The sequence below is a fragment of the Hyla sarda genome, chromosome 9, assembly GCF_029499605.1.
Source record: "Hyla sarda isolate aHylSar1 chromosome 9, aHylSar1.hap1, whole genome shotgun sequence".
Classification (NCBI taxonomy): Eukaryota; Metazoa; Chordata; class Amphibia; order Anura; family Hylidae; genus Hyla; species Hyla sarda.
Window position 1 is genome coordinate 142,786,520 of NC_079197.1, and position 20,875 is coordinate 142,807,394.

General features: G+C 43.5%; 1 protein-coding gene across 2 annotated transcripts in view; it reads right to left on the reverse strand.

The window, feature by feature from the left end:
* EGLN2 (egl-9 family hypoxia inducible factor 2) overlaps positions 1 to 20,875 on the reverse strand; it is a 60,083-nt gene that overhangs the window by 11,183 nt on the left and 28,025 nt on the right. Inside the window, exons 3-5 of one of the 2 annotated variants that reach the window (XM_056537617.1) lie at positions 16,370 to 16,489; positions 6,779 to 6,915; positions 6,625 to 6,692 (exon numbers count right to left, since the gene is read on the reverse strand). In XM_056537617.1, coding sequence (XP_056393592.1) covers positions 6,625 to 6,692; positions 6,779 to 6,915; positions 16,370 to 16,489 — 325 coding nt within the window. The remainder of the gene's footprint in view (positions 1 to 6,624; positions 6,693 to 6,778; positions 6,916 to 16,369; positions 16,490 to 20,875) is intronic. The other variant, XM_056537618.1, reaches the window with a different exon arrangement.

Here is a 20,875-nt window from a genome sequence, read left to right on the forward strand (position 1 = left end):
GTGAAGCATGGGGGTGGAAACATCATGCTTTGGGGCTGTTTTTCTGCTAAGGGACCAGGATGACTGATCCGTGTAAAGGAAACAATGAATGGGGCCATGTATCGTGAGATTTTGAATGAAAACCCCCTTCCATCAGCAAGGGCATTGAAGATGAAACGTGGCTGGGTCTTTCAACATGACAATGATCCCAAACACACTGCCCGGGCAACGAATGAGTGGCTTTGTAAGAAGCATTTCAAGGTCCTGGAATAGAGAGGATAAAAAGAAGAAAAGAGGGCAGTGCCTCGTGTAATCCTGCGAGTATAAGAGGATGGTGGCAGTCTAAAAGTGGACTCTCACCTGTGTCACCTCTTGGTTTTGATGCATATCACCCCATATGTCGGGGTACCAAGGAACTGCAGGCCAGAGAAGTGATTGCTGTACACCGAATCAGCGGGTCCAGAGACAAAGGTTCATGAAAAGGAAAAAAAAATCCAACTTCGGCGCTGTTCCAGTAAAGCACTGTTCCGTTTTTTAATCAAGTAAAACCATATTTATTGCACCAAATAAGTTTTACAGGCACATCAGAGGCAAGATGTGTTTCGGGTCACTGCGTACCCTTTCTCAATTGCAGATGTGCAATTGAGAAAGGGTACGCAGTGACCCGAAATGCATCTTGCCTCTGATGTGCCTGTAAAACTTATTTGGTGCAATGAATATGGTTTTACTTGATTAAAAAAACGGAACAGTGCTTTACTGGAACAGCGCCGAAGTTGGAGTTTTCTTTTCTTTTCAAGGTCCTGGAATGGCCTAGCCAGTCTCCTGATCTCAACCCCATAGAAAACCTTAGGAGGGAGTTGAAAGTCCGTGTTGCCCAGCGACAGCCCCAAAACATCACTGCTCTAGAGGAGATCTGCATGGAGGAATGGGCCAAAATACCAGCAACAGTGTGTGAAAACCTTGTGAAGACAGAAAACGTTTGACCTCTGTCATTGCCAACAAAGGGTGTATAACAAAGTATTGAGATGAACTTTTGTTATCGACCAAATACTTATTTTCCACCATCTTTAAAAATCAGACAATGAGATTTTCTGGATTTTTTTTCTCATTCTGTCTCTCATAGTTGAGGTTATAACCTATGATGAAAATTACAGCCTCTCATCTTTCTAAGTGGGAGAACTTACACAATTGGTGGCTGACTAAATACTTATTTGCCCCACATTATGTATGTATATATATATATATATATATATATATATATATATACACACACACACATATATATATACACACACACTTAGCAGCTGTATTACGGGACGTTCTCATGTGTTTTTTTTTTAGTATATACATCAGTGTTTCTCAACCATTGTGCCTCCAGCTGTAGCAAAACTACAATTCCCAGCATGCCCGGACAGCCTTTGGCTGTCCGGGCATGCTGGGAATTGTAGTTTTGCTACTGCTGGAGGCACACTGGTTGAGAAACACTGACATACAGAGAAAGTTGGAGATATCTTTAGCTCTCCCACTTCAGCCTGTTTTTAGTTGCATTGCCCTTTAAATAGAAATTTAAAAAGTATTTGACGTGACAACTAACATTCCAATCCCAGTCCGCGCCGCTTACCGCCCATCCTCCCATCTGTACACTCATACCGGCTCTGAGCATGGTTTGTCTTACGCAGCTGTCAATTTCCATGTGCTCAGTTTTGCCGTCACGTGCCAGGAGGCCAATACCAGGAATAGGCCGCCGACGGTGACAGCCCAAAGGCACGGTCACGAAATCACTTTGCTACCAATGGCAACCAATAAGCGTTCACCTATCTAGGCTTTAATTAATAAATTGTGACTTTTTTTTTGCCTCTTTCCTACTGATTGTAGGTTAGCAAGAGGAGGAGGCAGGATCAGACTATACGGGGTTTAAAGGGGTATTCCAGGAAAAAACTTTTTTATATATCTCAAATGGCTCCAGAAAGTTAAACAGCTTTGTAAATTACTTCTATTAAAAAATCTTAATCCTTCCAATAATTATCAGCTGCTGAAGTTGAGTTGTTGTTTTCTGTCTTGCAACAGTGCTCTCTACTGACATCTCTGCTTGTCTCAGCAACTGCACAGAGTAGTAGAGGTTTTCTATGGGGATTTGCTTCTAAACTGGGCGGTTCCCGAGACACCTGTCATAAGAGAGCACTTAGACATAAAAGAACAACTCAACTTCAGCAGCTCATAAGTACTGAAAGGATTAAGATTTTGTAACAGAAATAATTTACAAATCTGTTTAACTTTCTGGAGCCAGTTGATATATAGAAAAATGTTTTTTTTCTGGACAACCCCTTTAACTGTAGTCTGTAACCATGGACGCACATGAGTCTGCATGGATGCTGTATACACGAAACAGTAAAATATTTTTGATCCAAACTATTGTTTTCTTTCTAAAGGTTCCGTACCCGCAAATTTAAAACCATGAGGCTAGATTCACACTACGGAATCTCCGGGCTGAAAATTTCCGCCCGGAGATTTTTAGTGCGGCCAGCATTGACTGAATGAGCCGTCGCTAGGGCCGTGCGGACATTGCAGTCTCCAATAGACTAGGAAATCCATTGACTACACTATACATCTTAGCAAGCGGAATTGCAGGCGGAAATTCCGTAGTGTGAACCTAGCCTAAGGATCACACTGGTGCATTTCCCGGGGAGGGTTGAGGCGTTGCTGATTTTTTCACAGTGAAAAATATACAGCAGACCCCATTGAGGTCAATGTAATCTGCCACGGAACACCCGCCGTGGCTCAAACCCTTGACAGAAAACCATCGGGTAATATTTTGCAGCAGAATTTTGCATATTTTTCTGCAGAAATTCGGTAGCCAATATTGTGCTTTGGATTTTCTGCTGGTAAGGGCGCATTCACACTACGGAAAATGTCTGCCCAGAGAAATTGCTGGCGGACATTGCGTGCACAGCTGGATATCCCGTGGACCGATTGGACATGCGCCATCACCATCAGAAGCAATACCGATATGAAGAATGGACATGTGCACTATTACCCAGAGTCCAGAATTTTTGTTTCCACAGGAGGAATTTTATCGAGGTGGAAATTCAGGACAAAAGTGTGAAAACAACAGCACTGGAATTTTTGGTGATAAAACCTGCAGCGGACAATTCTTAAATCAGCAGCAAAAAATCTGCAGCAAAATCTGCACATGTGAACATACCCTTAAGCTCGGAAAACACATGTGGACATTCCGCACATTTGAGGACCGCTCGGAAACGCGCTGTCTCATAGACAGCATTGCATTTCCGAGCAAAATCCACAAAAAGAATAGACAAGTCTCTTCTTTTTGTGGAGGCTGGAATCAAGATTTCTGCAGCAGAACAGTGTAGCAGAATCCCATTGAAATCAAATGTCCGTGGGGAATATTCCGGCGTAATTCCTAATGGACATTCCATTGTGTGAACATTACCATTAGGGTACAGTCACACTTTGAAATATTGGGATATTCTGAGTGCAGTGGCCACCGCCGTTATCAGTCAGCAGCAGGACTGCGCAGACCTGCGCTTAACAATGCAGTCCCTGCAGAACATGTTTATTCTTTCAAAGGATCCGGAATCTGAAATTTCCGCGGCAAAACTGGTGAACGCAACACCCATTCACACCAGTGTTATATTCATGCAGCAGAATTTCCGGGCTGAATTTCTGAGCTCAAAAATTATTTACTGTCACTTGTCACACACGTGTAAAAAAGTTTTGCTGGAACGGAGTTCCTGCACTTTTTTCACAGCAGGAACACAGTTCCCATTAGCAGGAGTCCTGAAGGACCAGCCCTTAAAGGGGTTATCCAGGGAAAAACTTTTTTTTATATATCAACTGGCTCCAGAAAGTTAAACAGATTTGTAAATTACTTCTATTAAAAAAATCTTAATCCTTTCTGTACTTATGAGCTTCTGAAGTTAAATGGGTATTCCAGGCCAAAACTTTTTTATACATATCAACTGGCTCTGGAAAGTTAAACAGATTTGTAAATTACTTTGATTAAAAAATCTTAATCCTTCCAACAGTTATTAGCTTCTGAAGTTGAGTTGTTTTCTGTCTAACTGCTTTATGATGACTCCCATCCCGGGAGCTGTGCAGCTCCTATGGGGATATTCTCCCATCATGCACAGCTCCCGGGATGTGACATCATCAATGAGCAGTTAGACAGAAAACTTCAGAAGCTAATAACTATTGGAAGGATTAAGATTTTTAATAGAAGCAATTTACAAATCTGTTTAACTTTCCGGAGCCAGTTGATATATAAAAAAAAGTTTTTGCCTGGAATACCCCTTTAAGGTTGTTCTTTTCTGTTTAAGTCCTCTCTGATGACACGTGTCTCGGGAACCGCCCAGTTTAGAAGCAAATCCCCATAGCAAACCTCTTCTAAACTGGGCGTTTCCCGAGACACGTGTCATCAGAGGGCACTTAGACAGAAAAGAACAACCTTAACTTCAGAAGCTCATAAATACGGAAAGGATTAAGATTTTTTAATAGAAGTAATTTACAAATCTGTTTAACTTTCTGGAGCCAGTTGATATATATAAAAAAGTTTTTCCTGGAATACCCCTTTAAGTGTAAACCTTGGGTCAGTTCCCAGACTTTTTTTTCAAGGACTTAATTCCTGATCTCAGTGCTAAGATCATACGATAGAAGACGGGAGAACCATGTGGCTGTGCGCTTCACTCCCCAGCTTGCCGCTCAATCAGGAATCTAGAAGAAAGGGAAGAAAGAGCGCTTCTTGGTGTCATAAAAGAGGGATCCTCAGTATAAAGATAAAATAAGCAAGCCGCTCACCAGAGGTGGCTGTGTAGCCGCATACACAACAATGATAAACGCATCAAAGGATAAGGTATCCGCAGCCCTCCGGCTAAGCAATGGGGATCAGTCGGTCTGGCTTCAGGGAAAATGCCGGCTCCACATGGCACAGGATACAAACGGAAGGAGATCAGGTAAAAACAGGGTAGTTTATTTCCCAAGATGCAACGCGTTTCGCTGCGGGAAAGCAGCTTCATCAGGCATCATGATGAAGCTGCTTTCCCGCAGCGAAACGCTTTGCATCTTGGGAAATAAACTACCCTGTTTTTTTTTTACCTGAATTCCTTCTGTTTGTATCCTGCGCAACGTGGAGCCGGCGTTTTCCCTGAAGCCAGACCGACTGATCCCCATTGCTTAGCCGGAGGGCTGCGGATACCTTATCCTTTGATGCGTTTATCATTGTTGTGTATGCGGCTACACAGCCACCTCTGGTGAGCGGCTTGCTTATTTTATCTTTATACTGAGGATCCCTCTTTTATGACACCAAGAAGCGCTCTTTCTTCCCTTTCTTCTAGATTCCTGATTGAGCGGCAAGCTGGGGAGTGAAGCGCACAGCCACATGGTTCTCCCGTCTTCTATCTTATGATCTTAGCTCTGAGACCAGGAATTAAGTCCTTGAAAAAAAGTGTGGGAACTGACCCAAGGTTTACACTTAAAGGGGTATTCCAGGAAAACCGACTGATCTCAATCAGGAGGCTGACTCCGTTGTAGGTCTATTAACCCCGTCTCCTGCAAGTGGGATCGATCGTCAGTGACCATGGAGTGAAGCGCTCAGGCCCAGGCTTCTCCCGGCTCTATCTATCTATGATCCGTGGGGGACTCTTAGACCCCGACCAATTAACATTTTTCAAATGTCCGTGTGACACATCAAAAGTTCTTTAAAGAGACAGTAATGCTTGAAGTGTAATTCCATGACCATCCAATAATCCAGAACATTGAATAATCCGGCCTCTATACCAGTGTTTCCCAAACAGGCTGCCTATTCGGAATCGACCGATTATCGGTTTGGCCAATATTATCGGCCGAAATTCACGATTTTGGACGTTATGGGTATCGGCAATTACCTTGCCGATAATCCGATAATGCACCCTGCGCCACAAACTCAACACCCCCACCCCACCCCTCCGCCCCCCCCCCCGCACCACAACGTCACTCCCCCCCACCGCACCGCCCCCCCCCACCGCCCCGGCTAGAGACCGCCACTGCCCCATTGCCTCCCCCATCCCCGGTTTTATAATTACCTGTTCCCAGGGTCCGCGCTACTTCTGGCTCCTGCGGCGTCCTGTGCGCTGCGCAATGATGAGTGACGTCCTCAACACGACGTCACAGTCAGTGCGCACAGTGACAGCTCAGGACGCCGCCGGAGCCAGAAGTAGCGCGGACCCCGGGAACAGGTAATTATAAAACCGGGGATGGGGGATGCGGCGGTGGTTGGACTAAGGACCGGCAGGGGGAGAGAAGCGGGTGGCGGCGGTGGTCTCTGGTCCCGCACAAGCCACTGCAGTTCATAGATTTAAAGCGCCCACTTTAAATCAATGATCTGCGGACGCTTTTTCGGGACCGGGAGGGGTGGAGAAATAGCTATCGGCCTGAAAGGCCACAGATTATCGGTCCTAAAAAAACGATATCAGTCGATAGTGATTGCAAAACTACAATTCCCAGCATGCCCGGACAGCCAAAGGCTGTCCGGGCATGCTGGGAGTTGTAGTTTTGAAACAGCTGGAGGCACCCTGGTTGGTAAATAATGATCTACATTTAATACAATTCAGAGGTAATGTACAGACAAGTTATTCCTCCATCCCCGCTCACCTAGTCTGTATTTGTCTTTGGCCTCCGATCGTTCCTGTGCATCAAAATACCAGACGGTGATGGCATAACTGCGGATGGAGAGGACACCATGACAGGTTAGGTTTTGGCTAAACTGATCTTTAACACGTATGGCAATAGAGGCCGGGACACTCACCGCATGGCGTAGGCCGGCTTCACTTCATGAGGATTGCGGCGATCAGACCAGAAAATCAATAACCGGTCAAATAATGGCTCAATATTGGCTACAACGGAACGGCCTTCTGGAAAGATCTGCAGGAGTCCCCCATGGGCCTAAGGACAGAGAAGGAGGAAAATATTGGGGAATCATTGCTGATATTGATCCAACAGTGAGCATGACGGGACTATTATACTTGACGTGGCGGTAAGGGTGCGTTCACACGGCCATCTGTCCACGTTTTTTTTTATCCCCGTTTCGGTTCCGTTCTTGCAGGCTGTAATGGGATTAAAAACGGTTTAAAAAAAATCCCATTCATGTCAATGGGATTTTTTTTTACAATCCGTTCACATCAGTTTGTACCCGTCTGCGCTCATTTCCGTTTTTTTGACGGCAGAAAAAAAAAGGCACATGCAGTATTTTTTCTTCCATCAAAAAAAAAAAAATGGAAGAAAAAACGGATACAGTAAATTTAACATTGAAGTCTATGGAAAATGGATGAGCCTTTAACCCCATAAAGACCAAGCCCATTTTCACCTTAAGGACCAGGCCAATTTTATTTTTGCGTTTTCGTTTTTTTCCTCCTCGCCTTCAAAAATCCATAACTCTTTTATATTTCCATCTACAGACCCATATAAGGGCTTGTTTTTTGCGTGACCAATTGTACTTTGAAATGAAACCTCTCATTTTACCATAAAATGTACGGCGAACCCCAAAAAATATATTTTTAGGGAGAAAATTTAAATGAAAAACCACAATTTTGCACATTTTGGAAGCTTTTGTTTTCACACTATACACTTTACGGTAAAAATGACACGTGTTCTTTATTCTGTGGGTCAATACGATTAAAATGATACCCATGGCTAGATACTTTTATATTTTTGTACCGCTTAAAAAAAAATCTGAAACTTTTTGTACAAAATCAGTAATCTAAAATCGCCCTATTTTTTATAAAAAAAATTTATGAATAAAATGTGACAAAAGCAGCATTTTTGGACTTTTTAATTTATGTATTACGTTTACGCCATTCACCATACGGGATCATTAACATTATATTTTGATAGTTTGGAAATTTACACATGCGGCGATACCAAATATGTTAATTTAAAAAAAAAAAATGTACGCTTTTTGGGGGTAAAATGGGAAAAACAAACAATTTTCATTTTTATTGGGGGAGGGGATTTTTTAAACTTTTTATATTTACATTTTTCAACTTTTTTTTTTTTTTTTTTTTTTTTTTTTTTTTACACTTTTTATGTCCCCATAGGGGACTATCTATAGCAATCATTCGATTGCTAATACTGTTCAGTGCTATGTATAGGACACAGCACTGATCAGTATTATTGGCGATCTTCTGCTCTGGTCTGTTCGATCTAAGACCAGAGCAGGAGATGCCGGGAGACGGCCGGAGACAGGTGAGGGGACCTCCGGCTGCCATTACAGATGATCGGATCGCCGTGTCAGCGCTGCGGGCGATCTGATCATCTATTTTATCATGCGCATTGCTGCAGATGCTGTGATCTGTACAGGGATTAAAGGCGGACATCCGCGCGAAGTACCGCCAAACCAGGACGTACATTTACGTCCGTGGTCATTAAAGGCTTAATGTCATCCGTCTGCATCCGTTTTTTGATGCTCAGAAGAAAAAATATATTTTTGGGGGGTTTATTAACTGAACAATAATGGATAACATCCATTTGCATCAGTTATTGTCCTTTTTTTTTTTAAGTCTGTTTTTATTTTTGACAGGAGAAGAACGGAACGGGTCCAGACGGCCGTGTGAACGCAGCCTTAATGATATTTTTATAGTCCAATGTTAGAACCTGATGATCACAGAGATAAGCGGCACTGCATAGGAGGATAAGCGGAACTCTTATAGGAAGTTCCTTCTCTTCTACCAAGCACTGAATGAACTGGCATTTCAGCAGCTGCTGCAGAACATCATAATACACACCTCAGCAGCTGCAGACCGTCCTGATTAAAAGGATAAGAACATTTCACATTAATTAGCTAAACACAGGCAGTTCTCCTTTATTTAAAAAGAGGTTCTGCAGCAGCTGCAGTAAGCATTAATGGAATCATTTACCGCTATTATAAGATATTAGACATCCCTACTGAGTTCTACAGCCTTATGTCATACAATGGTCACAGAATTCATGGTGACATAATATTCTTATTTACAGTGAGGGGTTTATCTATATACAAAAACATGTGTGTGGGAATGTACAGTATATATGTATGTATGTGTTGTATGTATGTATGTGTGTGAGAATGTACAGTGTGCATGTATGTATGTGTATGTATGTTATGTGTGTATGTCTATGTATGTATATGTATGTATGTGTGTATGTTATGTATGTATATGTATGTGTGTATGTGTATGTATGTATGTGTGTATGTTATGTATGTGTGTATATGTATGTATGTGTGTATGTTATGTATGTATGTGTATATGTGTGTGTATGTGTGTATGTATGTGTGTATGTATGTATGTATGTGTGTATGTATGTGTGTATGTATGTATGTTATGTATGTATGTGTGTATGTATGTATGTGTATGTGTGTTATGTGTATATGTATGTTATGTATGTATGTGTGTATATGAATGTATGTGTGTATATGTATGTATGTATGTATGTTATGTGTATATGTATGTTGTGTGTATGTGTATATGTATGTTATGTATGTGTTTATATGTATGGATGTATGTTATGTGTGTATGTATGTATGTATGCATGTTATGTATGTTATGTATGTATGTATGTTAGTATACATGTTATGTATGTATGTATGTTATGTGTGTATACATGTTATGTATGTGTGTGTATGTATGTATGTCATATGTGTATACATGTTATGTATGTGTGTATGTATGTTATGTGTATATACATGTTATGTATGTGTGTGTATGTATGTTATGTATGTATGTGTGTATGTATGTATGTTATGTGTATATGTATGTGTGTATGTATGTTATGTATGTTATGTATGTGTGTGTATGTATGTGTGTATGTATGTATGTTATGTATGTGTGTATGTATGTATGTGTATGTATGTTATGTATGTGTGTATGTATGTTATGTATGTTATGTATGTGTGTGTATGTATGTGTGTATGTATGTATGTTATGTATGTATGTGTGTATGTGTGTGTATGTTATGTATGCATGTTATGTATGTGTGTATGTATGTTATGTATGCATGTTATGTATGTTATGTATGTATGTATGTTAGTATGCATGTTATGTATGTATGTTATGTATGCTATGTATGTATGTATGTTATGTATGTTATGTATGCATGTTATGTATGTTCTGTATGTGTGTATATGTATGTGTGTATGTGTGTGTGTATGTATGCATGTTATGTATGTTATGTATGTATGTATGTATGTGTGTATGTTATGTATGTTCTAGCATCACTCCCAAATGGCTGGAGATATTTCAAGAAAACTTGGTACATGTTACTTATATGTCAACTAAATATATACAGTAGAATCTCCCAATAGGGGACACTCACGGGGAATGAAAAAGTGCCCGCTATTGAGAGATGTCCCCCATCGTGAAAAAGGCTCAAAACTCTTCCTAAATGACAGAATCCTGTCCTGTACTCACTGCTGAGTGTAATTACCTCTAAAACATGATAAAAAGCAATATTACAGTACAATCTGCCAGTGATGTTTAGTTTCCCCTTATCCCTCCCCTGTACCATTTCATCCCCCTTTATAACCTGTGCCACCTTATTCCCCCGTCCCTTGTGCCAAATTATACCATTACCCCCTGTGCCACATCATTTCCCCTTGATCCCCCTGTGCCATATCATTCCCGCTTCATTACCCTCTGTGTAAATTCATCACCCCCCTCTTTATGAAGGGGCACAGGGGGATAAAGGGGGAATGAAATGGCATGGTGGGGGGGGGGGGTAAAGAGGGGTGATGAATTTACACAGAGGGGAATTAAGGGGGAATGAAATGGCATGGTGGGGGGGGGGGGTAAAGAGGGGCTGATGAATTTACACAGAGGGAAATTGAGGGGGAATGAAATGGCATGGGGGTGATGAACTGGAAATGATCCGGCTCAGGAGGTAATAAGGGGGGGGGGGGGGTGATTTTGCTCAGGGGCAATAAAGTGTCATGGGGGGGCGATCAGAGAAGGAGGGGGTGTATGATGTGGCCGGCCAACGTAAAGAAGCAGGAGACCACTGTTCAAACATCGGTCTTCTGCTTCTGTGCTGGGGCTACTGGGGGGGGGGGGGGGGGTGCAGCGAGGGCCTGGGCCCCTTACTGGGGTATTGGCTGGGGTACCCCTGATGGTGACCCGGTGTACAAGGTTAGGCCGGTATATGAGCCTGGTTGTCCCCTATTGGGAGTGTTTTGTCCCCTATTGGGAGTGTTTTGTCCCCTAATAGGAGTGTTTTGTCCCCTATTGGGTGTGTACGCATTCAGTATTGGGAATGTCCCTTATTTGAGGACGGGATAGGAGGTCAGGATAGGATGTCTGTGAGGGAGGGAGAAAAAACAGGGAGACCAGAGGGGGCACCTCGTGTGCTACCGTTGAGTACTTGTAAGGGATGGAGACGTAGCGGGCATATAAGACCCCTAGGTAATGGCTGCTCACCTTATGGAAAGTCAAAACTTGCATATCAACCCACCAATGAGGTTTAGAGAAGAAGACAGGAACCGCCGCTGAGCCTCAGGTTGCAGGAGAGGTAGAACCTTTTCCTGGAAGAAGACCAATAGTGGAATAGCAAAATAACCCTTTGATGGCGCTGCTGGTTCCAATGATGATGGTAAGAAAAAACTGTAGCCAGAGATGTAGGGTAGTTACAATTGTTTCTTACCATCATCTTTGGAACCAGCAGCGCCATCAAAGGGTTATTTTGCTCTTCCACTATAGGATAGGATGTCGGGATATAATGGGATAGAAGGTTGAGATAGGAGGCAGAGATAGGAGGACGGGATATGGGGTTGGGAAATTAGGTCAAGATGTAAGGGTGGGATATAAGGTTGAGATATATAGTCAGGATATATAGTCGAGATAGAAGGTAGAGATATGAGGACGGGATAGGAGATTGAGATATGAGGATATAAGGTTGGCACATGAGGTCAGGATTTAAGGATGGGATATGAGGCCGGGATATAAGGTTGGGATATGAGGACAAGATCATCAATGGGATATGTGGTTGGGAGGCCATGATAAGAGGTAGGCATAAGAGGTTGGGATAGGTTGAGATAGGAGGATGGCATATGAGGACAAAATAAAAGGTCGGCCTAGGAGTCAGGATATGAGGATGGGAAAGGAGGTCGGGATATGAGGTTGGGATTTGAGAACAGGACAAGGTTTTGGTAGGAAGACCAGGCAATGCCAGGTACTCAGCTAGTTCTATACAACATTGGATTGTGTTCCCCTTTATATTGTCACCTCAAACATGTGACCCTCCAGTAGTTGCAAAACTACAACTCCCACCATATCAAGACGGCCACAGGACGTAGAAGCCAAAGTGCCGTATACCTACTATATGAGGGAAGCCTAGGGATTGTGCAAAACGAATACGAGGTTTTCCTTTAATTCTAATATCTTCCGTTATACTGAGGACAGACACGAAATGCTGGGCAGACTGACAACGACATTATTTGTAGCCTGGCCGGGTTGCAGCAGGTTACACCTTTGGTATTCTGGTAGTCATATTAAGGCTTGCCAGTCTGTGCCTGGGGCTTCAGAAATAAACTGCGATCATCAGATGCAGGAAACGGCGGAGCGGAGACCGCATGAGTGATTGTAGTACACAACAAGAACATGAAGGCGCATTAAGAGTCAGCCGCCCGTCAGGTGGAATTTAAAAGGACGCCGGAGAAATACGGAAAAAAAATAAAATAAAAATCTACCACTTGTTCTGTATTGTTTGTCCATAGAGGGGGGGGCAGGATTATTCTAATTAGGGCTAATAAAGATATCCATCCGCATTTGTCCATCTGATTTGTTAGCCGTGGACTCCCAGCAGTTATTGCTGCGCAGCCTTCTGAGGCCCCATGGGAATGAAATTTAAAATAACAAAATGGTATTTTTTAGGTTTATTCCCATCCAGTAAAGTGATGTTATATCAATAGGATCTTTATTCTGTGACGTTATCATTGGTGGGGGGGGTCAGACCTCTCTAATCCTGAGAACAAAGCGCCCTCTTCGCTGTTTTCTCCGCTGTGCAAGAAAACTACAGTACGGCCCCATTCAAGTGAATGGGCTCCGGTGCCGGATGATGGGTGCGCTGCTGTGCAAGGAAAACTTAGAAGGTGGTGTAGCTCAACATTAGTGTTTCCCAACCAGTGTGCCTCCAGCTGTTGCAAAACTACAACTCCCAGCATGCCCGGACAGCCAAAGGCTGTCCGGGCATGCTGGGAGTTGTAGTTTTGCAACAGCTGGAGGCACACTGGTTGGGATTTTATATCACTTGGCTGCAATAACATCTACTCTTAGTACTCCACATTGCGTTATCCCTCCTGGAAATAACGGACAACTGGGCGTTACCACCTCTTCACTCCGGTGGAAAACTATATTTTTTTTAATCAACTGGTGCCAAAACATTAAACAGCTTTTAAAAAAAAATCTTAATCCTTCCAGTACTTATCAGCTGCTGTATGCTCCACAGGAAGTTCTTTTATTTTTAAATGTATTTTCTCTCTGACCATAGTGCTCTCTGCTGACCCCTCTGTCTGTCTCAGGAACTGTCAAGAGCAGGAGAGGTTTCTTATGGGGGCTTGCTCCTGTTCTGGAAAGAGCCAGTTCTGTGGTCAGAGAGAAAAGAAAAGAACTTCCCGTGGAGCATACAGCTGCTGATAAGTACTGGAAGGATTAAGATTTTTTAATTGAAGTCATTTACAAATCTGTTTAACATTCTGGCACCAGATGATTTAAAAAAAAAAAAAAAAAAATGTTTTTTCACCGGAGTACCCGGTTAAACAGGGTGAGTTTCCACACACTCTGACAGTGTCCAAGTATCACGGTGTAAGGCCGTGTTCACACGGCTGCAAATATGTGGAATGTACACATGAAAAATAGGGACATTTGACTAACCGGCAGGTGCTAGGACCGCACGGAAATGCGCCGTCTCATAGACAGCGATGCATTTCCTTGCGGACTCCGCAGAAAGAATAGACATGACTATTCTTTCTGCAGATGTCGTCGGAATCTGAATTTCTGTTGTGTGAACAGTGCTGCAGAATCCCAATGAAATCAATGGGACTCTGCTGCAGAGGAACGTCCATGCAGAATATTTTATGCAGCAATTCCGTACAATTTTCGCCCGTGTGAACATAGCCCGAAAGTGTCCAATTACTGCTACCAGTATCAGGGTGTAAGGCCAAAAATGGTTCACATGGCCAAAAATGTACAGCATGTCCGGACATTCCACACATTTGAATGTTCCGACTGACGCTAGGACTGCACGGAAATGCGGCGTCTCATAGATGGCAATGCATTTCCGAGCGCAATCTGCAGAAATAGACTAGTCTATCCTTTCTGCGAACGTCCGGATCGGGATTTCCGAGGCAGAAACATCTGCTGCGGAAATTCTGTCGATGGCACAGTTCAGCAGCGTAATTACTGAACAGAATATACCTGCATTATTCCGCTGTGTGAATTTAGCCTAAGGACGCACCCTACTGACAAGGAGATTTTATTCAAAAATGTCCAATTCTGGAGCATTTGTCAAACAACAGAATTGTTTTAGTAGAAATAAAATATGTCAGGTGAGTTGACGCCTCCTCTTTAAAGTGTGTTCTGCCCCTATCCATCCTATAGGTTGGGCGTAAAAAACATCAATGCAGGCAAACACAGGGCGGCATCTACCCAATGAAAGTCACAGGTGACAGTCATGAGACTGCACAATCCATGACCCCGGCGAATGACTATTAGCCACCTTAGCACATGCTAGAACAGTGGCGATGACCATGTAACATAGTAACATAGTTCATAAGGTCGAAAAAAGACCAGAGTCCATCAAGTTCAACCTATAACCCTAATGAGTCCCTACTGAGTTGATATAGATCTAGAATCCATAACCTGTAATGTTATTATTCTCCAAATATGCACCCATACCCCTTTTGAACACTTTTACAGAGTTCCCCATGACCACCTCCTCCGGGAGAGAATTCCACAGTCTCACTGCTCTTACCGTAAAGAACCCCTGTCTGTGCTGGTGTAGAAACCTTCTTTCCTCTAGAGGATGCCCCCTTGTTATAGATACAGTCCTGGGTATAAATAGATCATGGGAGAGATCTCTGTACGGCCCCCTGATATATTTATACATAGTTATTAGGTCTCCCCTAAGCCTTCTTTTTTCTAAACTAAATAACCCTAATTCTGATAATCTTTCTGGGTACTGTAGTCCTCCCATTCCCCGTATTACTCTGGTTGCCCGTCTTTGAACCCTCTCCAGCTCCACTATATCTTTCTTGTACACTGGTGCCCAGTACTGTACACAGTATTCTATGTGTGGTCTGACCAGTACTGTACACAGTATTCCATGTGTGGTCTGACCAGTACTGTACACAGTATTCCATGTGTGGTCTGACCAGTACTGTACACAGTATTCCATGTGTGGTCTGACCAGTACTGTACACAGTATTCCATGTGTGGTCTGACCAGTACTGTACACAGTATTCCATGTGTGGTCTGACCAGTACTGTACACAGTATTCCATGTGTGGTCTGACCAGTACTGTACACAGTATTCCATGTGTGGTCTGTCCAGTACTGTACACAGTATTCCATGTGTGGTCTGTCCAGTACTGTACACAGTATTCCATGTGTGGTCTGACCAGTACTGTACACAGTATTCCATGTGTGGTCTGACCAGTACTGTACACAGTATTCCATGTGTGGTCTGACCAGTACTGTACACAGTATTCCATGTGTGGTCTGTCCAGTACTGTACACAGTATTCCATGTGTGGTCTGTCCAGTACTGTACACAGTATTCCATGTGTGGTCTGTCCAGTACTGTACACAGTATTCCATGTGTGGTCTGTCCAGTACTGTACACAGTATTCCATGTGTGGTCTGTCCAGTACTGTACACAGTATTCCATGTGTGGTCTGACCAGTACTGTACACAGTATTCCATGTGTGGTCTGACCAGTACTGTACACAGTATTCCATGTGTGGTCTGACCAGTACTGTACACAGTATTCTATGTGTGGTCTGACCAGTACTGTACACAGTATTCTATGTGTGGTCTGACTAGTGATTTGTACAGTGGTAGAATTATTTCCTTGTCGTGGGCATCTATGCCCCTATTGATGCACCCCATGATTTTATTTGCCTTGGTAGCAGCTGCCTGACACTGGTCACTACAGCTAAATTTACTGTTAACTAAGACTCCCAAATCCTTTTCCACGTCAGTCGTCCCAAGTGTGCTCCCATTTAATACATAATCCCAGCCCGGATTTTTCCTCCCATGTACATAACCTTACACATGATTGCATTACATGGCCCAGGAGGTCAGTTTGGGACATCTTCCCCCTGTGTTTGCCTCTTTATCATTTCACATTGCACACATGGATGGCGTCTGCACCGCTTACCTTTGTGTCCCAGCTCTGATTTAGGTAGTAAATGCATGTTAAGCAGCGTCCATCCCTGTTTGGATTATCTACGTGTCGTACATAGCCCATACCATTACCCGGATAACAAGCGACCATTGCCTGCAAGAAACATTGACATAATGATTCCATGGTATTACATAATGCACATCATATACCAATAGTGTCACAACAAAACTGCCTTAATTACTATGTAATAGTTAATTACCAAATTATGACAATTGTCATAAAATTTAGGGTCATTCAAGTGTAAATCCATAAAAGGAAAACGGTCAGCCTGTTCACCCACACTAAACCCAATATACGGTGTTATAGTGAGGGGGAACAGGAGTCCAACGAGGGGTCACTTACTTAAATGGGTCCTGAGATATTTCCCCCAGAATATCCTGTGAATGGCGCACAGGGTGCGGGGCTTCACCGGCTCAATTTACATATCAATTGTCTGCGACTCCACTTCCAAAGGATTGAGCCGTGAAGCCCCGCCCCCTGTGCGCGATTCACTGAATTAAGCAGAGGATCTTCTGGGGGACATATCTCAGGACCTACTGGACATATTTAAATAAGTGACCCCCCGTTGGACTCCTGTTCACCCACACTATAATCCAGTGTATTGAGTTTAGTGTGGGTGAACAGATGACCGTTTTCTTTTAAAGGGGTTGTCCAGTGAAAAACTTATCTCCTATGCACAGTATAGGGAGTGTCTGATTGCAGGGGGTCCAAACACTGGGACCTTCCCAATCTCCTGAAAAGGACCCCGGCGCTCTGCGAGGAGCGTACACTGCAGGCGGCATGTGCTCTATTCATTCTCTATGGGAGAGAGGAAGAGGGCCGAATGTTGTTCTCTATGGCATTCTCCTAGAAATGAATTAAGCACATGCTGTCTGCAGCACACGCTTCTCTTAGAGAGCCGGGGTCCTGTCCAGGAGATCGCAGAGGTCCTAGGGGTCAGACTCCCCCCCGCGATCAGACTCTTATCCCCTATTGTCTTTAACTGGACGACACCTTTAAAATAAGGGGGGTATTTATCATTGGTTTTACCCTGTTTTTGTGTTGTTGATTTGTCGCAGTTTGTCTCAGTTGCTGTTTAGAGGATTTTCATTCTGACTTTTGCTTTGCTTTCTCTAAATCGCATCACAGCATCTAAAGGGTTAATGGCGGATATCAGTACCATCGCTGATGTCTGCCCTGATCCAAGAGGTCACAGCACCCGGACCTGCCGGACTTTTGCTTTGCTTTCTCTAAATCGCATCACAGCATCTAAAGGGTTAATGGCGGATATCAGTACCATCGCTGATGTCTGCCCTGATCCAAGAGGTCACAGCACCCGGACCTGCCGGACTTTTGCTTTGCTTTCTCTAAATCGCATCACAGCATCTAAAGGGTTAATGGCGGATATCAGTGCCATCGCTGATGTCTGCCCTGATCCAAGAGGTCACAGCACCCGGACCTGCCGGACTTTTGCTTTGCTTTCTCTAAATCGCATCACAGCATCTAAAGGGTTAATGGCGGATATCAGTGCCATCGCTGATGTCTGCCCTGATCCAAGAGGTCACAGCACCCGGACCTGCCGAGCATAAAGCACGCTACGTGCGCTTCATGTTCATGAGGTAAATGTACATCATGGTGGCCCAAGGACATTTATGTCATGTGTCCTCTAGGGGTTTAAAGTTTCTTCTAGAAGGCATTTTTCTTAACAGGGCAGACGCTCTCGTGTTTTCTGTCCTGTCAAAATCAGGATCCTAACGGGTCCGTTTATGGAAACAGGATCGGGATAATGCTGAACCATTCTGCCGGGCAGCCATTTGTCTCATTAAGACTTCTGAAAAATATGCAATTTTTAAAGTGTACCTGTCATTAGCAAAAATCTTGTATATAATGTAGATAATATCATTACAGTATATGTAGATTTTTAATATATGCAAACAAGAAGAACAAATGCTGCACTAACTCACTTCCTCGTCGTTTCACTTCCTTTATGCCTTCATATGGATATAATCATGATAGACCAAAAAGATCCATGGAGCGGGGAGCAGAGAGGTATATTGGTTAAAAAAATTGTATATTTTTGTCCCTGTAGCTATTGTCTGTATGTCTCTGTGAGGAGTCCAAATACAGGAAGTGTGGGGGAACAAGCAGGGCTCTGTACACTGAGGACAAGCAGGGCTCTGTACACTGAGGACAAGCAGGGCTCTGTACACTGAGGACAAGCAGGGCTCTGTACACTGAGGACAAGCAGGGCTCTGTACACTGAGGACAAGCAGGGCTCTGTACACTGAGGACAAGCAGGGCTCTGTACACTGAGGACAAGCAGGGCTCTGTACACTGAGGACAAGCAGGGCTCTGTACACTGAGGACAAGCAGGGCTCTGTACACTGAGGACAAGCAGGGCTCTGTACACTGAGGACAAGCAGGGCTCTGTACACTGAGGACAAGCAGGGCTCTGTACACTGGAGGACAAGCAGGGCTCTGTACACTGGAGGACAAGCAGGGCTCTGTACACTGGAGGACAAGCAGGGCTCTGTACACTGAGGACAAGCAGGGCTCTGTACACTGAGGACAAGCAGGGCTCTGTACACTGAGGACAAGTGGGGCTCTGTACACCGAGGACAAGCGGGGCTCTGTATCAATGTATATTACAAATATACATATACAGTAATAGTATTATCTACATTATACTCAAAAGTTTTTGTTAACGACAGGTACACTTTAAATAGAATCTGTTTAATAACGGATACAAATATATCACAAAACAGGCAGCTGATCGTAAAAAGCTTCCTGTACAAAATAAAAATGACGTTTTCCTCTCAAGGTTTACAAGTGTCTTACACTAAAATCTGCAGGTAATCTCGTAGCATGAAAACCGCAAACCAGGACATGTGAACAGGACGCGTTTCCGTTCATTAATAATCCTAATACTAACTTTACTGTGGAAATATCTCCTAGCTGGGGATCCGAGCAAGGTCCCGCTCAGCAGATTATCTATGTTTTCAGCTATTCTAGAACATTTGGAAGATAAGAAGATCCTTCTGCTAATTCCTGCGTATGAGAATCTACATGCTCAGCGTTACGTTACAATAAATTGCCCTAAACTTCCCCCAACTCCAGGCCCCACCTGCGTCACCACTGTAGGAGCCCTCACAATATCCTGAAGATAAATCGCCCCATGTCAGGGGCCACCACATTCCTCAAGGCTACTCTTAAAGGAGCAACACCACTGTGTAGAAGAAGCGAATGCGCTCATTCAAATACTGATATCAAGACAAGAGGATGACTTCTTAAACCTGGGAATAGAAGTTTTCATTTTATAACAAACACTAGGAGGATAATAGGTTGGGTGCAGACGTAGCAGGTGGACCCAGGCCCTTCTAACTTTGATCTCCCCCAAAAGGCTACCACCATGTAAAACATAAGAGAGGTCCAAACAGATCTGTGAAACATGGTTGTTCTCCAAGTTACTGTCTTTTGCAATTTTCACCGGAGGCCACATCAGCCTTATGGTTGCCTTCAAAGGGCCAATTGTAAGGTTTGGTTCCCACTACAGAATTTCGGAGCATAATACGCTCTATGACGCTTTAAGATTCCGGTGTAGCAGATTTCCATTGCTGTCAATGTCCCACTGCATCTATGCATAGTGCACACTATGGAATTTCAGACATGGCATACTTTCAGCAGGACACATTGCCACCTATGAGGACGGGCAATATCTGCAACGACCGATTCAGTTAGTGTTGGCCACCCTCAGAATCTCCACCTGGAGATCCGTAGTATGAACTCAGCTTTACTACATAAATGTATATCTACTCCTTAACGCATTGTTAAATAACCTGAGACACCATATTACACACCAGAGTCTTTCAAACTGTTCCACCAGAGATGTTATAGTGCACCACTATGTAACTAAAAGGCCAAGATGTCCTTTAGGACCAGGTTATATAATAACCAGCCCCTTCCACTTTGGCATCAAGCTACCTTGGAAGGTGGTCAAATTGCCTGCGTAGGGCTGTCAGAACTGTACCAGTACCTGTAAATTGCTGAACAGAGAGATGTAGAGGTGGGCGCCAGAGCTCAGAATCCACGATGGCACCCACCCTCTGTCCTGGCACCACCTCCTGGCATCAATTGCTTTTGAAATGAAGCAGACACCACCAACACTTGCAAAGGCGGCAGCATCAGCACCAGAAGTCTTACAAGTCATGAAACGTTACCGGACCTCATGGGCCACATAAAATGACGGTTTTGGCCCCTGGGCCTTGTGTTTGAGATATAAGCTTGGCTGGAACCCAGTGTGAAATATTGTTCCCCATTAAGCTATACTATAGTGCATTCAAGACTTATAAAGCCCACCTTAGTTGGGAACCAAGTGGCAGATCTTCCAGCAGTTTAAAGGGACGATCTTCAGAGAAATATATAATTTGCATAAAATCAGACTAACTGCGCCTTTATTGGCTTAACCCATCAGTCTGTTATTACTGGACAAACCCTTTAAGA